We start from the raw sequence: 21,772 nt of genomic DNA, 5'->3' as shown, positions 1-21,772 counted from the left end.
TAAGTTTCACTTGATATTTTAAAAGATTGACCGAACAAACATTCTGTGACATAGTAAAGGGAAATACATATTACTAGTTCAACACAAAACGCTGAAAGAGTTCACAAAATTATTTAAAGTTTGAGTTACCCGACCAGTTCATGACATACTTAATAAAAGAACTATAATTTGCTTATAATGGGTGTGACAAGAAGCCTTACATACCAATACTTATAGAAATCAACATATAATTGTTGACTGGACTCATTTCAATATATATAGTTTATATACCAATGTCAAAATAAAAAAACACATTTCAAGAAAACAGTAAAAACTTTATAACGAAGAAAACGGTTTGTAATATCAAATCTACAATTTGTTTGTTTTAGTATATTATTCCCAACACGAATGTCAATGTATTTAATGCTTCTCTTTTTCTTATATACAAAATATAGTATAAAAAAGTTTAAAAAGTTAAAATTAAAATAAATAAACTATCAGCACCATTAAGATTTTGAGAATATAAACTAGATCTAAATGAAGGTAATCTAAATCCCTTCTTACCTTATGATATGTTTCGATTCCATGTAATGTGCAATTTAATTAATTACATTCAAATGTAATTGACCCCAAGTCTGGTTTGGAGGATTATATTTCTTCGTTTTCTGAACTGGAAACTTAAAAAAAAAAAAAAAACAGACACGGCTTCCTCTGTCTCCTTTTCAGACTTATACCTCGAATTTGACATAAGCGGTGATCTCCGTACTAAAATCAATGAAAAAACAACACGAATTTCATAAAAAAAATTATAACTTGCACCACATTAGGAAGAAAAGAAAATTCCTACAACTGTAATAAACTACAGGCAACAACAACATTTAAAACCCAAACTCACAAAAAGAAAAGAAAAATTCCTACAACTGTAATAAACTACAAGCAACAACCTCAACACTTATAACCCAAACTCACAAGAAGAACAAAAAATCCCTACAACAGTAATACATTCCAGGCAACAACAACAACATATTATAACCCATACGCACAAGAAAAAAAGAAAATCCCTAAACTGTTATAAACTACAGGAAACAACAACAACAACAACAATTATAACCAAAACTCACAAGAAGAAAAGAAATAATCCTACAACTGCAATAAACTACAAGCCAACCTCAACAATTATAACCCAGACTCACAAGAAATTAAGAAAAATTCCTACAACTGTAATAAACTACTTGCAACAAAAACAACAATTATAATTCATACTTACAGGAAGAAAAGAAAATCCCACGGTTTTAATATCGTCATAAAGTCAATCAGGAACATTTTAGATTTTAGACTATTGGAAAATTCGGAGTAAAACGTTATAACAAAGTGAATAACTTTTATTATCTTCTGTGTAATATAAGCCCATCGTCTTTTAAATACGCAATTGCGTTTTATACCAAAGTGATTTTAACTATTTTCGACCGAGTAATATAAGCCCACTGTGAATAATCAAGCAATTAATGTGCTCCTAACCATAGGGGGAAGTTGCAAAAAGAAGAAGCCAGCAGAAAATCAATACATTTTCGATACACTTTGCTTAATTTCGAATTCATTGATATAGAGGAGATGCAAGCATTCATGAGGGTCAGGTGCAGATCAAGGGTTATTAGAAGGGGAGAGAGGCCATAGAAAGCCAACCTTTGGAGAAATACTTGTAAAATTTCTATGCATGTGTCATATTTGTGACTCCAAAAAGGGAAAATAGATAACTGTTATTTCTTGTATTGTAGCCGGGATATATCATTACCATGTTTCGTATGATCCTAATATGAGAATTTATCAAAACTCCAAATGAAATCGATGATTGAAATCTAACTGTTAAACATGATGTATGTGAGTTACTCAGGTTATTCCATATGGAATATTTTTGTCAATTATGTACAAGCCACCCTTTTTCAAGAACATTTTACTAAACCTTTCTAAATAAATGGGGAATGTGTCCATGGGACACAGATGATGCTCCCGCTTGCCATATAAAGTAGAACGGTAAAAGTGACGCTACCCAAAGTTGTACTTGATGAGTTTTGTGGTAATGCGTAGTGTGTATAAGTTTCAGAACATTTGGTTGAGGCAAACTAAAGAAATGAACATAAACCAAAAATAAGTATTTTTGTCCATTTGTGAAGGAGGATAGCTCTAGAACAGTAAAAGTGACGCAAACTAAAATTCTAATTTGATCTGTATTGTGTGGTAATAAGCCTTGTGTATAAGTTTCATACCATTTGGTTGAAACAAACTAAAGTTAGAGAATAGAAACGAGTAAACTGCTTCGCTGAGCGCAGCATACGCCCACAGAGGTCAACCCCTGAACAGTTGGGGCAAAAATGGACACAATATTCAAGCTTGATACAGGTCTGAATTTGGATTGTAATTAAATATTTGACATATTATAGGTGTCTGAATAAATGTAGTCAAACAACTAGAAATTTATATCATATGAATTGAATTTATATTCAATTAAAGATTTCTGAGTAAATCTGTTGTCAGACTATAAACAACTACAATTTATAAACTTCTAAAGGGAGCTTACATCAAAAGATAATAACAATTCATTAAAGTTTCATGAGAACTGTTGAAAGCATTTTTTAGGTTATTTTCCGAAAACTTGAAAATCCCCCTTTTTTATAAATAAAACCACGTAACTTGGAAATCTAAAATCTAAAATTTATAAAAATCAAAAGGGAGCTCATGTCAATAGATATAAAAAATTAACCAACATTTCTTGCAAGTTGGTCACGGGGAAAGCATTCTTGAGTTATTGTCCGAAAACTGGAAACTCCCCCTTTTTTTAATGAATAAAACCCAATAACTCGGAAACGTTCAATCTAGAATTTATACAAAAACGATAGGGAGCTCACTAGATATAAACAATTCACCAACGTTTTATGCAAATTGGTTAAAGCGTTTTTGAGTTAATGTCCGACATGATACCGTATAGCGGGTTATTTTCGCGGGGTGCAAATTTTCGCTTATTTTCGCGGATAGAACAAAATCGCGAAAATTAGTTCCGCCAAATTAAAAGTGTGCATACAAAAGTATGAATACAAGTTTTTAATCCGCCAAAAAAATAACCGCCAAAATATTTCGTATACCTTGTTCAATGAAAATCGCGAAATTTTACACCCGCGAAAATAACCCGCTATACGGTATGTTGACGACGGACGGACGGACGGACAACGGTATACCATAATACGTCCCGTAAACGGGCGTATACAAATTCAGCAATTCTTTCATTTTTAAAGGGGTATAACTCTTGAACAGTTTACGTGACGCCACAGAAACTCAAACTTGATCTGTGTTTTGTGGTAATGAGCATTGTGTATAAGTTTCATAACATTTGGTAGAAGCAAACTAAAGTAAGAGAACGGACACCAACTTTGGGACGTACGAAAGTACGGACAAGGGTAAAACTTAATGCACACTCCTCTACGGTGGGGGCATAAAAATGCAATTTACCTTACATATAAAAAGAGAGATATTTAATGAAAGTTCATTCCTTTCACTGTATTTGGTAGGCTTTGTGCTGCTCAGTCTTGTTTTTTATGTTGTGTTTTGTATTCTGTTGTTTGACTTTTTGTCATCTTTTTTTGGCATGTCTTTGTCAGATTGTCTCCGACTTTATGAGTTTGAATATGCCTTTGGTATCTTTCACCTATGTATGACTTGAAATCGATCATTTACAAAGAAATTGTTTTGTTTTTTTTGACATCTTTTGTTTGAAGGTGAATAAGAATATAACACATTGTGGACTGCTGTACCCCTATTTTTGACATTTTTACCTATTATGTCTGTTAGTTTTGTTCACATATTGTTGTCAATATAATGGAATAATAGCGTAATTCAAACAAGTGAAAGGTTTAGCTAGCTATAAAGCCAGGTTTAATCCACCATTTTTTCATTAGGAAGTGCATGTACCAAGTACGAATATATGACAGTTGTTTTCCATCGTTTTTTAAAGTGCCTGAGCTTTGGATTTTGCAACTTGATAAGGAACTTTCCGATTCGAATTTTCCTTTCAGTTCGGTATGTATGTTATTTTACATTTTACTCATTATTTTATATGTACGAATATGCTGCTTTTTTGTGTCGATGTTGCTGTGATATGTTGGCCTGTCAGGTTTAACGTGTCGATGTTGTGATTGGTTGGCCTTTCAGGTTCAACGTGTCAATAATGTTGTGATTGGTTGGACTGTCAGGTTCAACGTGTCGATGTTGCTGTGATAGGTTGGCCTGTCAGCTTCAACGTGTCGATGTTGCTGTGATAAGTTGGCCTGTCAGGTTCCACGTGTCAATGTTGTTGTGATTGGTTGGCCTTTCAGGTTCAACGTGTCGATGTTGCTTTGATAGGTTGGCCTGTCAGGTTCAACGTGTCGATATTGCCGTAATAGGTTGGCCCGTCAGGTTCAAAGTGTCGAAGTTGCTGTGATAGGTTGTCCTGCCAGGTTCAACGTGTCGATGTTGCTGTGATTTGTTGGCCAATAAATTAGAACAAGAACATTTATATATTTTTATTTTACATAAGTACTCAGTAAAAGTTCATACAGATATAAATAAGTAGAAGACACTACTTAAACAAATAGTGATAAAATAACAAAACAAAAAACAAACAAAAATACAATGGTATCATGACATGTTAAATTTGTAAATCTTAATTTTTCAAGATATATGTATAGTCACTAAATCTAGCTAAGGACTTTTATTTACACGTTTGGAATGATTAAATACTAGAAGAAATATATTATGTATGATATTATTATTATGGTAATTTTATAACTGTTGCAACACCTTTTCTAACAATATTATAGAATATATAAACATTCACATGTTCACACAGTACCAATAAAAAGAGCTGATAAATGAATAAACGAATCAGTTGAACAAAACAAGTGAAACTGCGAGCTACTGCTCACTGATGATACCACCGCCGCAAGGGGATAATATTAATAGTGTAAAAATATGCAAGTGTTCGGTAAACAGGAAATTGTCGAGTGATGAATCTGAAAACGCATCACACGGTATAGCTGACTTATATAAATCCTGAAACCAAATTTCAGAAATCCTTGTATTGTAGTTCCTGAGAAAAATGTGACGAAAATTTTTAACTTGGCTATCATGTGTAAAATCATACAAGTGTTCGGTAAACAGGAAGTTGTCGAGTGATGAATCTGAAAACGCATCACACGGTATAGCTGACTTAGATAAACCCTGAAACCAAATTTCAGAAATCCTTGTATTGTAGTTCCTGAGAAAAATTCGACAACAAATATTCATTGGACGGACTGACGGAAGGACAGACAGAGGTAAAACAGTATACCCCCTTTTTTTTTTAAAGCGGGGGTATAATGAATAACTATCAAATATTGATATTGGTGATGAAATGAAAAATTACATTTAGTAGAACAGCCAATAAAAAATGACATTTTGAATTTACAAACTCGACTTCTCTTGAATAAAAAAACAGACGTGCAACACAGAAAAACAACTCGTAAAAGAATCCAGGCTTATCATTGTGTACGCCATTGTGTTCGTTTACCAAAAATATCAGTGACACTCAATTAGAAAGGTTCGAAGGCAAAATCATGCACATATTAAGGTAAAACACCAACAAACACATGGTGTACATAGCCTGATTTTGGGAGTTGCGTCGACGAACATTTTTGATACTTGATATTATCAAACACTTTCAAATACTTGAGAAAAAAAAAGATAACCCAACGGCTAGTAAAATTGATAGAACGGATGCATTATGCATGTTAATCTATAGCACTAGACTTTGCATCTCCAGTGCTAGACTTTAGATAATTTTCGCTTATTTCAATTTCTATCTATCATTTGTCTATCTCTTATGACTTTTAAGATACTCGAATAAGGAGTCGACTGACAATTTTGACCTTTTTAGAATTATTTGTAGAACATGTCGTGCTTATCATTTTTGCTATTTGAAGTTTCTCTCTATCTTTTATAGTTTTCAAGATAAAAAGAAAACATGACAAACAAATGGAAACATTTATCATTGTTTTAAGTGCAACAACTTCTAACGGAAGTCGTCTGACAGTTGTGACAATTGATAAAGCTTAACATTCTGAACAGTTCTTGTCAGATTTTCTCTTTTTATAACGGTTCTCAAATTAATAGTCTAACCTCGTATTTTACTACCCATTAGACTAGTTTAGCCATTTCGGCCATCTTGGTTGGGTCATCGGAAACTTTTATTTTTTAAACTAGATACCCGAATGGTGGTTGTAGCCCAGTAAATTTGGCCTTTTTGGCCAGGTGAGATAAAAGGCAGTTTCAGACTTGATAATTTCCACGTAGTCATTCAACAAAAAAGTTAGAAAAGTTGGGGGAACAATGATTTTAAACTTTATCGATCACTGCTAAGAAAGAATGTGATCTAATGATAATTATATAAATAAATAGAATAATGATCTGGTTTTTTGCAAAGTCTTCGTCTAGTATAGTAAAGTATAGTGGAATACATTGATATTTTATTGTTCATAAATCATCTTACCAGTATCATACACACCTATACAGGTAATTTCCAGTGGCTGTCTAAATTTCACTGACCTTAATCCCTTAATCTATGTTAAGTTGAATACATTGTTATGTTATTGTTTGTAAACCATCTTTACCAGTATCATACACACCCTTACAGGTAAATTTATCTGACCTTAATCCCAGACGGCTTCTATTACAGGAGCTGTGGTTGTATTCATTGTTATTTTGTTTTTGTCCTGAACATTCATGAAACATTTGCCACCGTACGTTTAGCAATTAACAATCAATCATTCAATCAATCAACATTGTGTCATTTCAACGCAAAGTATATTGATTACTTTGCGTTGAAATGACACAATTTTGATTGATTGATTAAATATGTAAAACTGAAGTTAATAAGTAATTTGGTCAATATGTTAAGAATGTTGGACATTGAAATTATTGCTTCAAATGGTGTCTAACTGGTATTATATCAGTACGCTGACCTTATGAAAATGACAAAACTAGCCAGCTAGACACTCATTCTTTAATGAACTGTTCTAAAAATGTTACCTTGATTTCACACGACACGAAGCTTTCTTTTAATGATAAAACATATTGATGATTTAACTTTATGATTAACAACTATGTTTTAACGTATCTTGAAATACTAGTTAATATATCAAACACATTCTGCATTTGTATGTGCTTGTCCTAGGTCAGTAACCTATTATTCCACATATGTGGTTTGTTGGTTTGGTTCATATGTGTGTCTCTGTAATAAGACCTCAGTCGTCCTGTATGAATGGTTTTACACTATAATTTATAGTTTGCTGATTGGTGTGCGCCAATGCTTTCTACTTTGACCTATAGTTTACTTTTATTACATTGGGACTCGAATGGAGAGTTTTCAAACCACATCTTTAGGTTTGTATTTATTGTTTAGCATTGACTTTTTTTGTCAATTTGATTAGTAAATTATAGTTAGAGTAGTTCATTTCATTTTTCTAATATACAAATTTTTCACATATTCAATATTTCTCCCATTGATTGCAAATGGTGAATACAAAAAAATAAGTTAACAAATATCGTTCAAATCATCAGATACCACACTATCGGAAAACTGCATGAATCTTTTCCATCAATTCTGAAAAATTCAAAATAAATTCTGTCAAAAAATCATTTGTAAAACGTGTTTGCATCCGATACTGAGATAATATAATGTACCTAATTAGAGCAACATTCGTTTACCTTAACATGAAGAATATCTTAGTTGTGTTCCCTTTATCCAGATGATTTGTTGTATGTATTATTATTCATTTTTAGTTAGAATTGATGATGCAGACATGGTTTAAGTATTTGTTTGATTTTTCCGGATGATGTCATATTTTGTATGCATCTAAATGATGTTGAACTACAGTTAAATCTTATACATAATATACATGTCTGAAGCATATTTACGTCGAAAGATACAATACAATAATTCAAAATATGTGAAATAGATCAACAAGGTATAAAACACAAGTCGTAAATATCGATTTGTTTTCACTTTGACATTTTTAAGTGTAGATATATCTAATAGCTGTTTAAGAACATTTGTTTTGATTAGGAGGTAATGTAATGGACACTACCTACACATATTATACAAAACGTCACACAAATGACAAGCACATCATGCATACAAATGGTTAGGTGTTCTAAATTCGGGGTTGATATATTTGGTTTTGTATACTTGCATTCCTATTTGTCTTTTCTGTATATAAGCAAGCATTTTTCTAATAGTTTTAGAAAAGTATTATATCATCTGACGAGACTTATTATAATTGAAAGTTGCAGTTTATCTACCTGTATTAACAAAGAAATGTAAACAGGATAAACTTCAAAGCATTGGTTTTACTGTTTAGTGTAGTGATTTGTTACTGTTGTACTCTTTTCCATCGATTTCTATTTGTGCGTGGTGCTATCTATCTTTCAAGATTTATGATTTGTTCCTGTACTTCAAACATGAAAAAGATATCACTTAAGTTACCTGCTTTCATTCTTTCTTTTATCTCTTCAAAACTCCTTGTCTCTAATTCCATTTTCCTGATTTCATCTAATCGTTTTACGTAGGATTCACCTGCTGGATTGTTACGCTGATCAAATCTAGTTAGCATATCATGAACTATAGTGATTAGTGTTTGGTATCGTGTGTCATCTAATGCAAAGACAGAAGAATGCTGCATTTCATTTCTGATCACACGTATCCGTTGAATGTCGTCACCAATAGCATCTTCATTGGTAGAAATCTGGTCAACCTCTTCTATTTTCCTAAAGCCTTTACTTGGAAAGTTTATTTTTAAAGCACAATATTTCTTACACATTTCTGTTATGTCCAACTTTTTACGATCAAGTATTTCTCCAGTCTTTGTATCTAAGAATAAGCGATCGTATAAAACGCCTGATAATACCTCTAGAACTATCTTTGACATTCTGACGTAGTTCTGTTCCTCACTACTTAATATACCGGGAGCCTATAATATCAATGAAATATGTAATGATACAAACTAATGCTATATAATTGCCATCTGTTAACAGGTAGGTAGCCTTACAAATAGTCAAGGCAGTAAATACACCGGGACAGTGAAAAAGGATAGAACACAGAATTAATAATAGACAGAAAATTCAATGTGACGTCAGAATATTCAAAATTACGTCAAATTTATTTGAATAATTAAAAAAATAAAAAAAAAGATATACATATATATATCATTGCAAGCATGCGAGATTTGTACAAAGCACAATGTTCTTAAAGATATACTAGAAGTATTTCCATTCAACAATAATTTTACAGTCGAGCATTTTTTTTTAAATGAGCTAGCTACGTAGTATGTTGTTTGACAAAGATAGATATTTAGGACATAGGGGCTATTCAAGGTGCTATGATATTCAACGCAACCAAGAAAACATGGCGTTTCTTTTCAATTAATTGAAAATGCATTATTACATGCATTTCATTACTTCTGCCTTGAACATACATAAAACAACTCAGAATATAATAGCAACATACCGGTCAGTAACATTTCTTTATTTTTCATATAGCATAGTATGATATGATCATAAACAAGTAAAATAGGATGGATAATTTGCTATAAAATCACATCAATATTTTCGTTATACAGCGTTAATCATGTAGACGGTCACATTATTTTTAGGAAAGCACTTAACATGCTTAAAAAGGAGGCACTTAAAAAATTGTCAGGTGAAGCCTGTAGGCTGGCTGTAAATCATCGGATAGTTCATTTAAATAGATATAAATAGATATAAATAGATATAAATAGATATAACTCAACTGTTTTACTTTCGCTTTACGTGATATTTTTCGTGTCATGTTATTTGTTTTTCAACCCGGAACAGAAATATGAATCGATGAAGACCCCAGGGTAACCTATATTTTTTTCGCAAATTGTTCTTTGATCTACAAAAAGCTATTTATATATTTACAATGCAACCTTTATTTTATATGAAGGTCCCACAAAAAATCTAAAAAGTTGGTATGCCTTTTAGCTTCTCTCTTGCGATACCGTTTTGGTTGACTTTTTAGGCACTGGCTACGGTTACATGGAAATGTAACAATAATAAAAATATTATTGTTACATTGGTGACTAAATGCCGGAATGCATGGTTGGGTAAGGACCTGTTTAATTACGAATGTAACAATAATTATTGAGACTACGGTTACATTGCTTTATTATTACATGACAAACAGCAATGTACGATGGGACAAGTAATATGTACTAAATAATAATACATTTATTTTATATTTACAATACATACATTTATTACATACAATTACTTTACTCTAATTTCTTTATTTACAATGACAGTTTCTACAAATCCAGTATGTGGTTTTTAAAGCATTTTTAACTCCGACACATTTTTGATGAACGACATTACGTCCTCCATGGATACATGTACATACAGAAGTACCCAGAATTTAAGTTACTGTTATCAAACTTTGCTTTCGTGATGTAACAATTTGTTTTAGAACTGAGTTTGTATAGCTGTATGAAATTTGTGTCTTGATATAGTTTCAATTTCGTTTAAAACGCATCCCAAGTTTTAAATTTTTCACCCTAAACAACATTGGTAATAGGAATATCTTCATCCATTGTTCAAAGTATACTGACAGTAAAGAGTAGGTGTGCAGTCAAATACTTAAAATTGTAACCATTGTACTATATGTTTCGTCTTTGGCACTCCTAATCTGGAGAATTAGCTTAAAGAACATCAAAACCATTAATACACAAAACTATTTAAACAATATTTGTTGAATAATAATAGTTATTATCTATCATTATTACAAGTATTGTTTAGTACATATGAAAGAATCAAGCAATACAACTATAAATTTAATAAATTTAGCGTACATTGTTGTTTTTCATGTAACAATAACCTGAAACTTCTACATGTTATTGTAGTCTCAGCAATAACGTAATGTAATCGTAGCCTCAATAATTATTGTTACATTCGGGAATAACCGGTTCCTTACCAATCTTTGCATTCCAGCAATTAGTCTCCAATGTAACAATAGTATTTTTATTATTGTTACATTTCCATGTAACCGTAGCCAGTGCGCACTTTTTATGTGTTGCGTCTAAATATGAATTATAATCCTCAATAGTAAATGAACAGGTTGAACAAATCCTTCTGAACAAACAGAAAAAGAAGCCACATAAGAACAACACAAGTCTTTTTAATATTCAAGTTTATTAATGAAAACTCTTTCTCTGATCGGAATACGGTTAGGTGAGCTTTACATTACGAGTTATAGTGTGGATTACGCAAATGTTTGAAGTTGGTCGGGTTTTGCGTACATTTCCTGTAAAACAAAAGTTTCGTTGTTTTCCTCTTAAAATTGATGTGTTAACCTCAGTTTTAGTTTGTAACACGGATCTGTTTCCACTCAACAGATCTATGACTTTCCAACAGTGGTATACTACTGTTGCCTTTATTTGACTGACACATTTAAAAAGACTACGGATTTTCTTATCCCAGGCATGGATTACCTTAGTCATATTTGGCACAACTCTTTGGAAATTTAGATCCTGAATGCTCTTTAACTTTGTACTTGTTTGGCTTTATAAATATTTTGACATGAGCGTCACTGATGAGTCTCAAGTAGACGAAACGCGCGTCTGGCGTACTAAATTATAATCCTGGTACTTTTGATAACTATCTTTACTGATACAAGAAAAGTAAAAGATACACAATGACAAGCGTTTAATTTACATAACAACACGTGCATTTCTAAGAAGAAAACAAAATCATGCGCGAATGTAAATGAAACTGATAGTAGATCCTTACGTGATACAGTCGCGCATATCAATTGGGAATGGACCCAATACCTTTTTTTTATCACAACCAGTCCACACTGATACTGACATTAGCAACAAGTACATATCAAAGGAATAAAAATAAAAATTACCAATAATTGGATTTCATCGTGTCACAAATATATGCCCATTAAATGAAAATAATCTAAAACAAATAGAAACATTACCTTTGATTTCTCACCAGACCAATAGTCTCTATATTTATGAATTGTCGCATGTTCTTCGCAATAATAATTTTCCCCATCTTGTACTTGATCAAATTCTAGGAATCCTGTGTCGAAGGAAAAACTGGTGGTCTCACATTTCAATTTTTTCTCGAAAGATACCGTTTTCAACTTGTATCGTGTGTTGACAATTCTGTTGATTTCTCTTTCGATAATTTTTAAAACAGCTTGGTTAATCTCTGTATCTACTTCATTCCATTGCCATACTTGCAGCTGAATCATATGACTACACTTTGCTAATACAAATTTTGCACAGCCAGTTCTGCCAATATTGAATACACAACAATCCTTGAAGAGACCTATCTCGTCCTTCACCACTGCTAGAGGATATTCTCGTAGACAAGAGACAATCAGATTGCTGATTAGATACGGCGGTAAAAAACTAAAGACAAAACACAAACATGTAGATTTTTTAGCATTTGGAACGTTAAACAATACATCAATATCCTTATTTTTTAATGTTTGAAGCATGCATGGAACGTAAAAAAAACTATGCTCCCTTTGTACATTTCCACTTTCCGTCAGTAGCAATGGATAGATGATAATGTCAAACTTTTCGATTACTTCCAGTATATGTTCTTTATGAATTCTCATGTCTGCTGATTGTTTCTTGAATATTTCTTCTAATAGCTTAGGATCCATCTTTCCTGTTTGTTTGAAGTTGTTCCATTGTAAGTGTGGTAATTCCAGTTGAAACTGCTGGGCTGTAACAATGCATGTAAAGGCATTTGCTAACCATTGGGGATCAAGTATGATGTATGACGGAATGTCTTCAAAAAATATCACGTTACCTATTTCATGTTGATACCTGAGAAAGAGATGAAGCTCCTTGTCATCAGTTATCGGAAGTGGTATTTTCTCACCTAGTTCTTTTAATCTTTCAAAAGAAATTATTTGTTTTCCGATCGTAAGTTCAGAGTTGATGGCTTTTTCCATCTGAATAAATTTAACAGGGTATTCTCGATTCCAATTTGTGCTACTCTTTGCTGTGGAAAATATATCATTCCTCAATTTTCCAAAAGCATCTTCTTCATCCTCTGTGTTGGATATCAGGTGAATTGATCTCAGGTGAAGCTTGGAATCTTTAAATATGTTATCAGTGTAGGATTCGAGACGTTTTCTGCATTGTTCATCGTCCTTTCGCAAAAACAAAAACAGTATTATTGTATTATTTCATTATCATTCAACTTAAACAGTCTTAGATACATGATTTCTTATGAGATGTGGATGTCAGTAACTATTACTATTCTCATATCTGTACTTTTCTGTGTCTTTTTTCTAGAGCGAAGGTATAAATACTCTGGCTTTCGTAAATTGTTATGATATAAGTTAGGCTGTTAGTTTTTGCATTGAATTGTTTCATATGTTTCCAATCGGGATGTTTTTAAGCCGGCTATATGGCACGGGTTTTTCATCAGCATCTGTTATCCCACACAGGGCATTTGAGAATAATCCCCGTTTTCAGAGGGGTTCATGTTGCTCAGTTTTAATTTTTCTATGCACATTGTGTTCTGTATACTGTTGGGTTTTTAATGAAAGTTTTATTTTCTATATTCATAAAGAATCGAACACTGGGGCAAAAAGTTTGTTACTATTTAAGAACGGAAGTTGACAAAAATTAAGAATAAGTGATAAAACACTACTTATTGAAATTAGCAGACACAAACACATGCTAAGATAAAAAAGTGTATATAGTAATTGTAATAATCAAATTGATGGTGAACACAAATCCTTTCTGTCTAGTGACTTGAATAATAATAATTTTGACAAATAAGGAAATGTTGATAAACCTGTCAATACCAAAGGAAACTATAATCGTGACATTCGTAAAAATGTCTTTAGAGTTAGACTAGAGACTAAAACTACTAATACAAAGTTGATACAATTTTTTTCATATTAAATGTCAAATTATTTGCAATATTATTGACTTGTTAAACACTAGTTTTCTTTACTATGTGTCAATTTATAGACAATAGAAACTTTTGAGTTTAAATGAAATATTTGGATCACAGTTCTCTAAAGAAGGTAATATCGAGTGATTGAAACGTCTCCGGACACTACTACATAACAGAAGACTATTCAATCAAATATAGACTATGACTCATCGACGTTTAGATATGGTTCCTATGGTCATGACCCCAACATCGTTCAAGACCGTGAGGTTATAAATTTTCTGACAAAAGGAGCAAAATATCGTCCACGGTTGAAAATCAATTGAGAACAGTGTTCTAAGGCTATTAAAGATGCTCTTTAATCCTATTTAAAAAAATGTTGAAAACAGAAGAAATCTTACAAAAAGTCACTTGATTTAAATATTTGTATGAATATTGTTTATATTCGCAAATCACCCTTCAAAAAGTTTTTTTTAAAATAAATAAAAGATTAGGTAATACGCCCCTTTTCTTGAACTAAAAAAAAATTAAGTTCTATCAAAGCGTTTTGTGTTCGTATTAGTTGAAAGAGCAGCCGGCAATGTGGTGGTGGTATGAAGTAAATACTGAACGGAAGTAGTTAAGAATGAAATTTTGCCTTCAACTTCATTCAAGGCCGTACGCTCCAAATAGAGTCATATACTAAATAACTATGCCACTACCACCGCACAGCTTAAGGCCTCCTCGAGACATTTGAAGGTTCCCACTATGTATTGGTTACCTATACTACAAAAAAACGGTAAAATATCGTTTCATTTCGGCCTCTTGTAAGTGATCTACTACTAATCTTTCTGTGCTTTTAACGAGTTCCTTAACTATTAACATTTCGTTAATTTTTGTAATATAATATCATATGCAAACAGTGGAATTGACCATTTTATAGTGTAAAAGATTTTTCAGATGTTTTAGATAAATTACGTGCTTTTGGTGGTCCTATTGATTTGGTTGCCAGTTTTGACTTTTTCACTCTCTATACTACACTTCCACACAATCTTATCAAACAAAAGTTTTCACTATTTTTGCCCCTAATTCCTAAATTGTTGGGATCTTAACTCCCAAAATCAATCCTTATAAAAAAGAAGATGTGGTATTATTGCCAATTAGACTTACTATCCACAAAAGAATAAAATGACAACTATAGGTAACCGTACGACCTTCAACAATGAACAAAGCCCATACCTTACCTTACTTTTGTGTTCATAAACCTTGTGTTTAAATTTCAGTGATTTCTATTTACTTATACCAAAGTTATCGTGCGAAAACCAAGAATAATGCTTGTTTTGGCCCTTTGGCCCCTAATTCCTTAACAGTTGGAACCAAAACTCCTAAAATCAATCCCAACCTTCCTTATGTGGTCATAAACCTTGTGTCAAAATTTCATAGATTTCTATTTTAACTAAAGTTATAGTGCGAAAACCCAGAAAATGCTTATTTGGGCCCTTTTTGGCCCCTAATTCTTAAACTGTTGGGACCAAAACTTCCATAATCAATCCCAACCTTCCCTTTGTTGTCATAAACCTTGTGTTTAAATTTCATAGATTTCTATTCACTGAAACTTAAGTTATAGTGCGAAAACCAAAAGTCTTCGGACGACAACAACGCAAACGTGATACCAATATAAACCAAAACATTTTCAATTGTTGTGGTCATATTAAAACGACAATCAGCATTGACGAGCATGAATGTCAGGACAGAAAAAGATATACATTGTTACCAATATGACAAAGGTACATATTTGTACAGTAAAATGAAATAGATATTATACAATCTAGAATGAAACAATTTCCCTAGTTTCTATTTAAACTGAGCTCTAACGTAACATTGAATCAGTTATTCAAAAACAAACAGTTAAATGTGTAAGACGTCGTGGCACACTTGATCTCATTGTATCTTTTTGATCCGATACATTGGTGAATTATATCCAATGTTCATAGTCTAAACTTAACTAGAATACCGTTTTTATACGAACACAAATTAACATTACCTAAATATTTTCAAAGGCGCAAATTCAGTCGTCAAGTTTTTATAAACAGAGACTAAATTAACATGTCTACTCCATTGTTACTTTGATATAAATACCTGAAATTTGTCCTTGTGTGTACCAATTGCAATAACTGGTGGATCTAGAAGGTTTTGAGCTCCTTCGAGCAATACAGCTTCAGTTTTGTCATTTATGCTTCCATAACAATGTATTGTATCCATCCAGAAATTGAATGTGCCTGTGATTAAAGACAAATTAATATTTAAATATTTCGGTGGATGACTGCACTTGAAATGTGTCTGAAGAATATAATTACTTCATTCAATAAAAAAATATATAATGATTTATCCTGTAGACCGTTATAATATTGCAAGTAAAAAATATAACTATCTAAATCAGTGTTTAAAAAGAGGCGAAAGTTACACACGGGCGAATCAACATTCATCAGTCAGAAAGAAAGCAATAACGATCGGGCAGATACAACAAAACAAAAATAGACAAACAAAAGTATGCACAACATTATATAGAACACAATCAAGAGAAAAAAATATGAACCTTGTATAAATCAGGGTTGAATCGAGGTGCTCAAGAAGGGTACGCAGATCCTATATCACATTCCGCACCCGTCTTGTCGTTTGTGGTAAGTACAAAATCGGCGATGAGTCTCACTTGTACGTCAGAGTCGACGTAAATAGAACGATATTGTGGTAACTACAAATGGAACATGCCTATGGTAATCTGATAATAAAGCCAATTTAATGATGGAGTCAGTAAATTTTCCATTTACAGAAAGCAACATGCTTTACATTAATAAAACACATTGCTAGGGGCAGCTTGATACGAGCGGAGAGGTCGAACCCTAAACATTTTGGGCGAAAATCGACACTTCATTCATGCAAGCTTGAAACAGATCTGAATTTGGATTCTGATAAAATATTTGACACATATATGAAGCTTTCTAAAAATTAATTTTTACAAAATTATAAACGAACCTACCATGAAGTTCTGCATGATTAGATTAAGCATATAAAAAAACACCAATGAATTCAAATTTTGTTAAAATCAAACTAAATTTAATTTGGACCCATAGGTCCTCAATGTGGATCAATTTTACATGGGGCCAAAATTCCCAAATCTAAAAATACGGTTACATTCAGCATAATCATTGATAATAAAGAATCCACCATGTTCTAGCCTGTGAATTAAATCCCATTGAAGATGGTCAAGAAATGAACAATTGATACATATGTATTAGAAAAGTTTTGTTTTTGTTCCGTTTTTCATAACAGTTCAGACCATTGCCCCAAAAATCAATCCCAACCTTCCTTTGTTTATATGAAACCTTGTGGTAACATTTCATCAAGATCCAATCACTAAAATGTAAGCTATTGTTTGGAAATCAAATGTCTTCGGACAACGCAAGATATTTACGGTCGTATAACAAAGGATGTGTGTATGAGATAAGAAGAAAACAACATTTGTGGTGATATCTTTGTAAGCACTATATAAAATAGGTTAGCTACACGTATATTACACAGTTTTACGTGTAAATGAGAGGGGAAATATACCAAATGAACATTTATAATCATAAGAAGAAAATAAACTGACAAAGGCATGACAAATAACGCCAAAGACTAAAACGACAATCAAATATATTCAAAACACAACGTAGAAAACTTAAGACTGAGCAACAGAAAACCCAACCAAAAACCGGGGGTGATTTCGTACACTCAGGGAAGATTCTACTCTACATGTGCACCCGTCAGGTTGTTGGTGTATTTAAAAACCTGGTGATAAGTATAATTCGGTAGGTTACATACGAGACAAAAGTGGACGGGATTGTAGTTACGACTTTTGGAACATATCCGTCGTCATCTTTAAAACAGATATTCAATGACGTTAAACCAACTACTGATGGCGTCTGTAAATTTTTAGAAGGGATTATTTCAACTGCACTTCTTTAACACTTGGCTTGATAGCTTTTTTGTGAGCAGCAACCTTCTTATAAGGACATCATGATAGGAAATACAAGTCCTAGAATACCGTATCAATTTGGATATATATACTTCATGGGAAGACACTGCTAGAATGTTGCTACATAGAAAATGAAAGAACAATTGGGAAACTGAAGTCATCTCTTTTGTCACGAACTTTTGTTTTCATCCGATCTTCATTGTCAATTTTTAAATGCAAGTCAAGATAGTAAATGGCTATATCAAATGAAACACGAAAAGTAGTGTCGTTTAGAGCAAACAATAAAAATCATTTAACAAAAAAGCCACGTATTAAAAATGTGCTGTCTTAAATGTTTAATTTCATTGTTTTTTTATGAACTGAACATCAAGAATAATTCGTATCTACGTTTAATATAATTATATCTTTAAATTAGATAAGGAAGCACAAATTGACTTTACAAACCGTAGGATACTGTGTCATCTATGTCATGTAAATTTGCTACGACAAGAAAAATTGCTTCTGAATTCAAGAACGTTTGATGTGTGTTGTAATACTCAATGTCACCAGCAAAATCCCACACTGTTAAATTTGCATAGCCGTCTTCGTCTTGTAAGTCTACAGCAGATCCGATTATACTTAACAGCTCATCCTTTGCCAGTTTAGAAAACGGCGATTCTGTAATCTCCGGATAAGCAAACTGATAGTTCATTTTGGGTTGAGGTTCTTCGTCATGTTCAATATTTTTTGTGATTGTGGCCTTATTATCATCTGTTGATATCTGATCTGATGAAGATATCTCCGATATGTCATGCTTTGGTTTTTCCTTATCTTGATGCAACTCTTTGACAATTGACTGCAATATTCTATTGTTGATACTTGTTTCTTTCACAATTCTTGTATCTACAAAAAAAATATTAAAAAGTGTTCATCAGTCAGGTGACTTACTTAAACAAGTGATTTTCTAAATCACTGATTCAAGTAACATTATTTCCATAAAGGTTGGAAGTTAGAGTTGTCTTTCTTTAATAATCACCTATTTAAGTAGTACAAATTAATCACTAGAAGAAGTGATTTAATTTTATTGTAGCTTTAATTAGGGACTAATTATGTTTCTAAACTTATCAGAACCAACATCTGTATTGTCTAGGATGACCAGGTCATTTCAGGTGATGACCTTGTACTGAATCTAGGATATGACATAAAAATCACTTGTTTAAGTATCAGACCTCAATTTCCTTCCCAAAAATCACTTCTTTAAGTATCATTCTTTTAATAACCCCCACTAATTTCAACACCCCCCAACAGTGAAATTTTATCGCGAACAGTAGAATTTTATTACATAATCTTAAAGATGAAACCTTGAACTTCACAGGAAAAATACCCCCACTGCTGTGAAAAATCTTTTAAAAAAGTATCAGTTCATTATGGAAAGCCATTATTATAGCATTTTTTCAACTAAAATAGAATTTTCAGCTAAATCATAGCATCAAATGCATAAACCTTGCTACTTAAAAGAAGCAAACAGTTCATATTTTTTTAATTTTAATAACTAAAAGATATTATTTCAACCTATGTGTTTAAAATTTTGAAAAAACTACAAAATCCCAATTTGTGACAAAACTCGAATTTGCTACTCAAATAAGTGATTTAAAAATCACTTATTCCAGTAAGTCCCCTGACTGTTCATAGTATAGGAGAAATCTATGAAAGTTATGATTAAACTTCACCGATTTCATATGTTCTACAATACAGAAACAATAAAGAAAACCACGTTCACCCCTTTCTCAGAAACTAAACACATAAACAATAATCTGTTAAGGCATAAGGTCAATATCAAGAAAAAAGTAAATAAACAAAAATACCAAACTCTGAGGAAAATTCAAAACGGAATGTCTGTATTCAAATGGCAAAATCAAAGCTCAAACACATCAAACGAATAAGGGTATCTGTATTTAAAAAATATAGATATCAATAAAATGTTATTTTCATATAAAATCTTTACAGTAACAACTATCAGAGTAATTGAAATAATGAAATTACACTAAAAATAACGTATTTGCTAAAGGATTACATTGCCAAAGGGTTTATACAACACTCAATCCAAACAACCATCTGAATGGAAATTTCATTTAGGTTTTTCTTGCGCTGATTGGATTGCATTCTTGAGAACAATTTTTAATAAGATGTTGAAGATCATATAAACATGTAAAGCAGGCACTAAAAATTTTAAAAAAATAATTCTTATTACACAGCTTTTTAAGTCTCAAGTATAAAAGAGTACACTGGAAAACAGTATAATAATAAAAAAAATAACATGTTTACATATAATAAAATATATGCGAGGATAAGTTTACTTAAGCATAGTCGTTTTTGCGAATAAATATTATGTTACGATAATGTAATAGAGATCATTAGTCTGTATTTTAGTTTAAATTACATCCAACATGCCTATCTCTAATTCCATTAATTAAATATTGAATATTCATATAAGGTCTGAGACATACGGTTCATACTAGGGTCTAGCAAAAACGTGTTACCAAGAACTGAAAAAATAAAAAAAGAGTAAATACATAAAAACAGCATACACAGAACTTAAAAAAAAGATTAAAATTATGTTTACTATGTTTTAGTTTTTCTATGATAACTTTGCAATAAATAAAATATGTAAAACGAGAGTGAGAAAAAAATCGCATATTTACCTAACAATTTATTCCATTCCCAGTTACTTAGATTTATTCGACATCTCCGCCGATGAATTTCTATACCATTTGTGCTTTTTACGCTTTGTAACTCCTCCCCGAACAATCGTCGTACTAAGGAAGTCTTTCCAACAGATTTCTTTCCAACAATTATTAAATTTATATCCCGTCTTCTTTCTGAACCCGATTCAAGGGCGTTCAGATAAATGGTAATCGACTCATGATCCATCTTTTTTATTTGTTCTGGTATTTTGCTGTCTGAAATGTAAATAAATAAAAGTTTATCCTAAAACGTCATTAGTAAGAGGTCATACTCCTCTACCGATGTATACATATTAGGTCTAAGAAATACAGTTCATATTAGGGCCTTCTCAAAACGATTTATGAATTTCGAACAGCGGTATCATACTGTTGTCTTATGATTATGTTGAACAGTTGACGTCACATGCCTTGTGACAGCAACTATTAAGAATGATTTTGACGTCACATGCCTTGTGAGAGGAACTAGTAAGAATGATTATCCAAAATATATTCAGCACGTTGAGGAAAGTATAAATTAGATGAGAATGCTTTTAAAGTTAATGTGATCATGGTGATCTGTAATCAATCGGTCTTCATCAATAGCCTACTTCACTTTTCCCATCAATTTGTTGTTTTTTTTTATATTTTTTCATTATAACATTATAAGCAGATATCAAGGTTTATGTATATTAGAAACAGGTAATTAAAAATCATTACAGCCGGTATCTGAATAATTAACATTAGATGACCACCTTCAACTACTGGTGCTGCAGGTTCCTGTAAATGGGTGTCAAGAGTTACTTCTGGGGATGTCTTTGACATGGCAGTCTACAAAAAAAAAAATGCTATAAACTATCATGCCCAATGTGAAAAGTTGTCAAATAGTTTAATACACATATTTTAATAGCCTTTCTACCTGCCACTAGGTTTAAAGGACAATAATTCTATATTTTACATAAAGTTGAAATGCGTAATTCAATCACAACTTATTTTAACTAGGCACAGACACTTATCTTGAATGGACCGTAATTCTTTACTTATTTCCAACTTTGATTCTGTTGTTTGCATCTATTTGTTATAACAG

The 21,772-nt window shown here is 32.1% G+C and overlaps 2 protein-coding genes across 2 annotated transcripts in view; both read right to left on the bottom strand.

Annotated features, from left to right (window-relative positions):
* Window positions 1-7,530: 7,530 nt before the first annotated feature.
* LOC134718383 (uncharacterized) lies at window positions 7,531-15,916 on the bottom strand. Its single transcript, XM_063580880.1, has 4 exons — window positions 15,878-15,916; window positions 12,044-13,237; window positions 8,531-9,014; window positions 7,531-7,648 (listed from the first exon to the last, which is right to left on the bottom strand). The coding sequence occupies exons 1-4, from the start codon at window positions 15,914-15,916 to the stop codon at window positions 7,614-7,616; spliced, it is 1,752 nt and encodes a 583-aa protein (XP_063436950.1). The 3' UTR covers window positions 7,531-7,613.
* LOC134718381 (death-associated protein kinase 1-like) overlaps window positions 15,815-21,772 on the bottom strand; it is a 29,587-nt gene continuing 23,629 nt past the window's right edge. Inside the window, exons 5-8 of the mRNA XM_063580879.1 lie at window positions 21,441-21,516; window positions 20,668-20,925; window positions 18,431-18,868; window positions 15,815-16,250 (exon numbers count right to left, since the gene is read on the bottom strand). Of these exons, the coding sequence (XP_063436949.1) occupies window positions 16,093-16,250; window positions 18,431-18,868; window positions 20,668-20,925; window positions 21,441-21,516 (930 nt within the window). The 3' untranslated portion in view covers window positions 15,815-16,092. The remainder of the gene's footprint in view (window positions 16,251-18,430; window positions 18,869-20,667; window positions 20,926-21,440; window positions 21,517-21,772) is intronic.

This window comes from Mytilus trossulus, chromosome 5 (genome assembly GCF_036588685.1).
Source record: "Mytilus trossulus isolate FHL-02 chromosome 5, PNRI_Mtr1.1.1.hap1, whole genome shotgun sequence".
Taxonomy (NCBI): domain Eukaryota; kingdom Metazoa; phylum Mollusca; class Bivalvia; order Mytilida; family Mytilidae; genus Mytilus; species Mytilus trossulus.
The sequence above is the reverse complement of the archived record's forward strand: the minus strand, read 5'-3'. Positions and strand labels throughout refer to the sequence as shown.

Bases quoted from the DNA above. Each gene is read 5' to 3' on its own strand.
- LOC134718383 (XM_063580880.1), bottom strand. From the start codon at position 15,916: ATGAGATCAAGTGTGCCACGACGTCTTACACATTTAACT. The intron at 13,238-15,877 runs GTTTGTTTTTGA...TTTTTGCGAAAG, and splicing joins GACGTCTTACACATTTAACT to GACGATGAACAATGCAGAAA. The intron at 9,015-12,043 runs GTAATGTTTCTA...TTGATATTATAG, and splicing joins GGTCTGGTGAGAAATCAAAG to GCTCCCGGTATATTAAGTAG.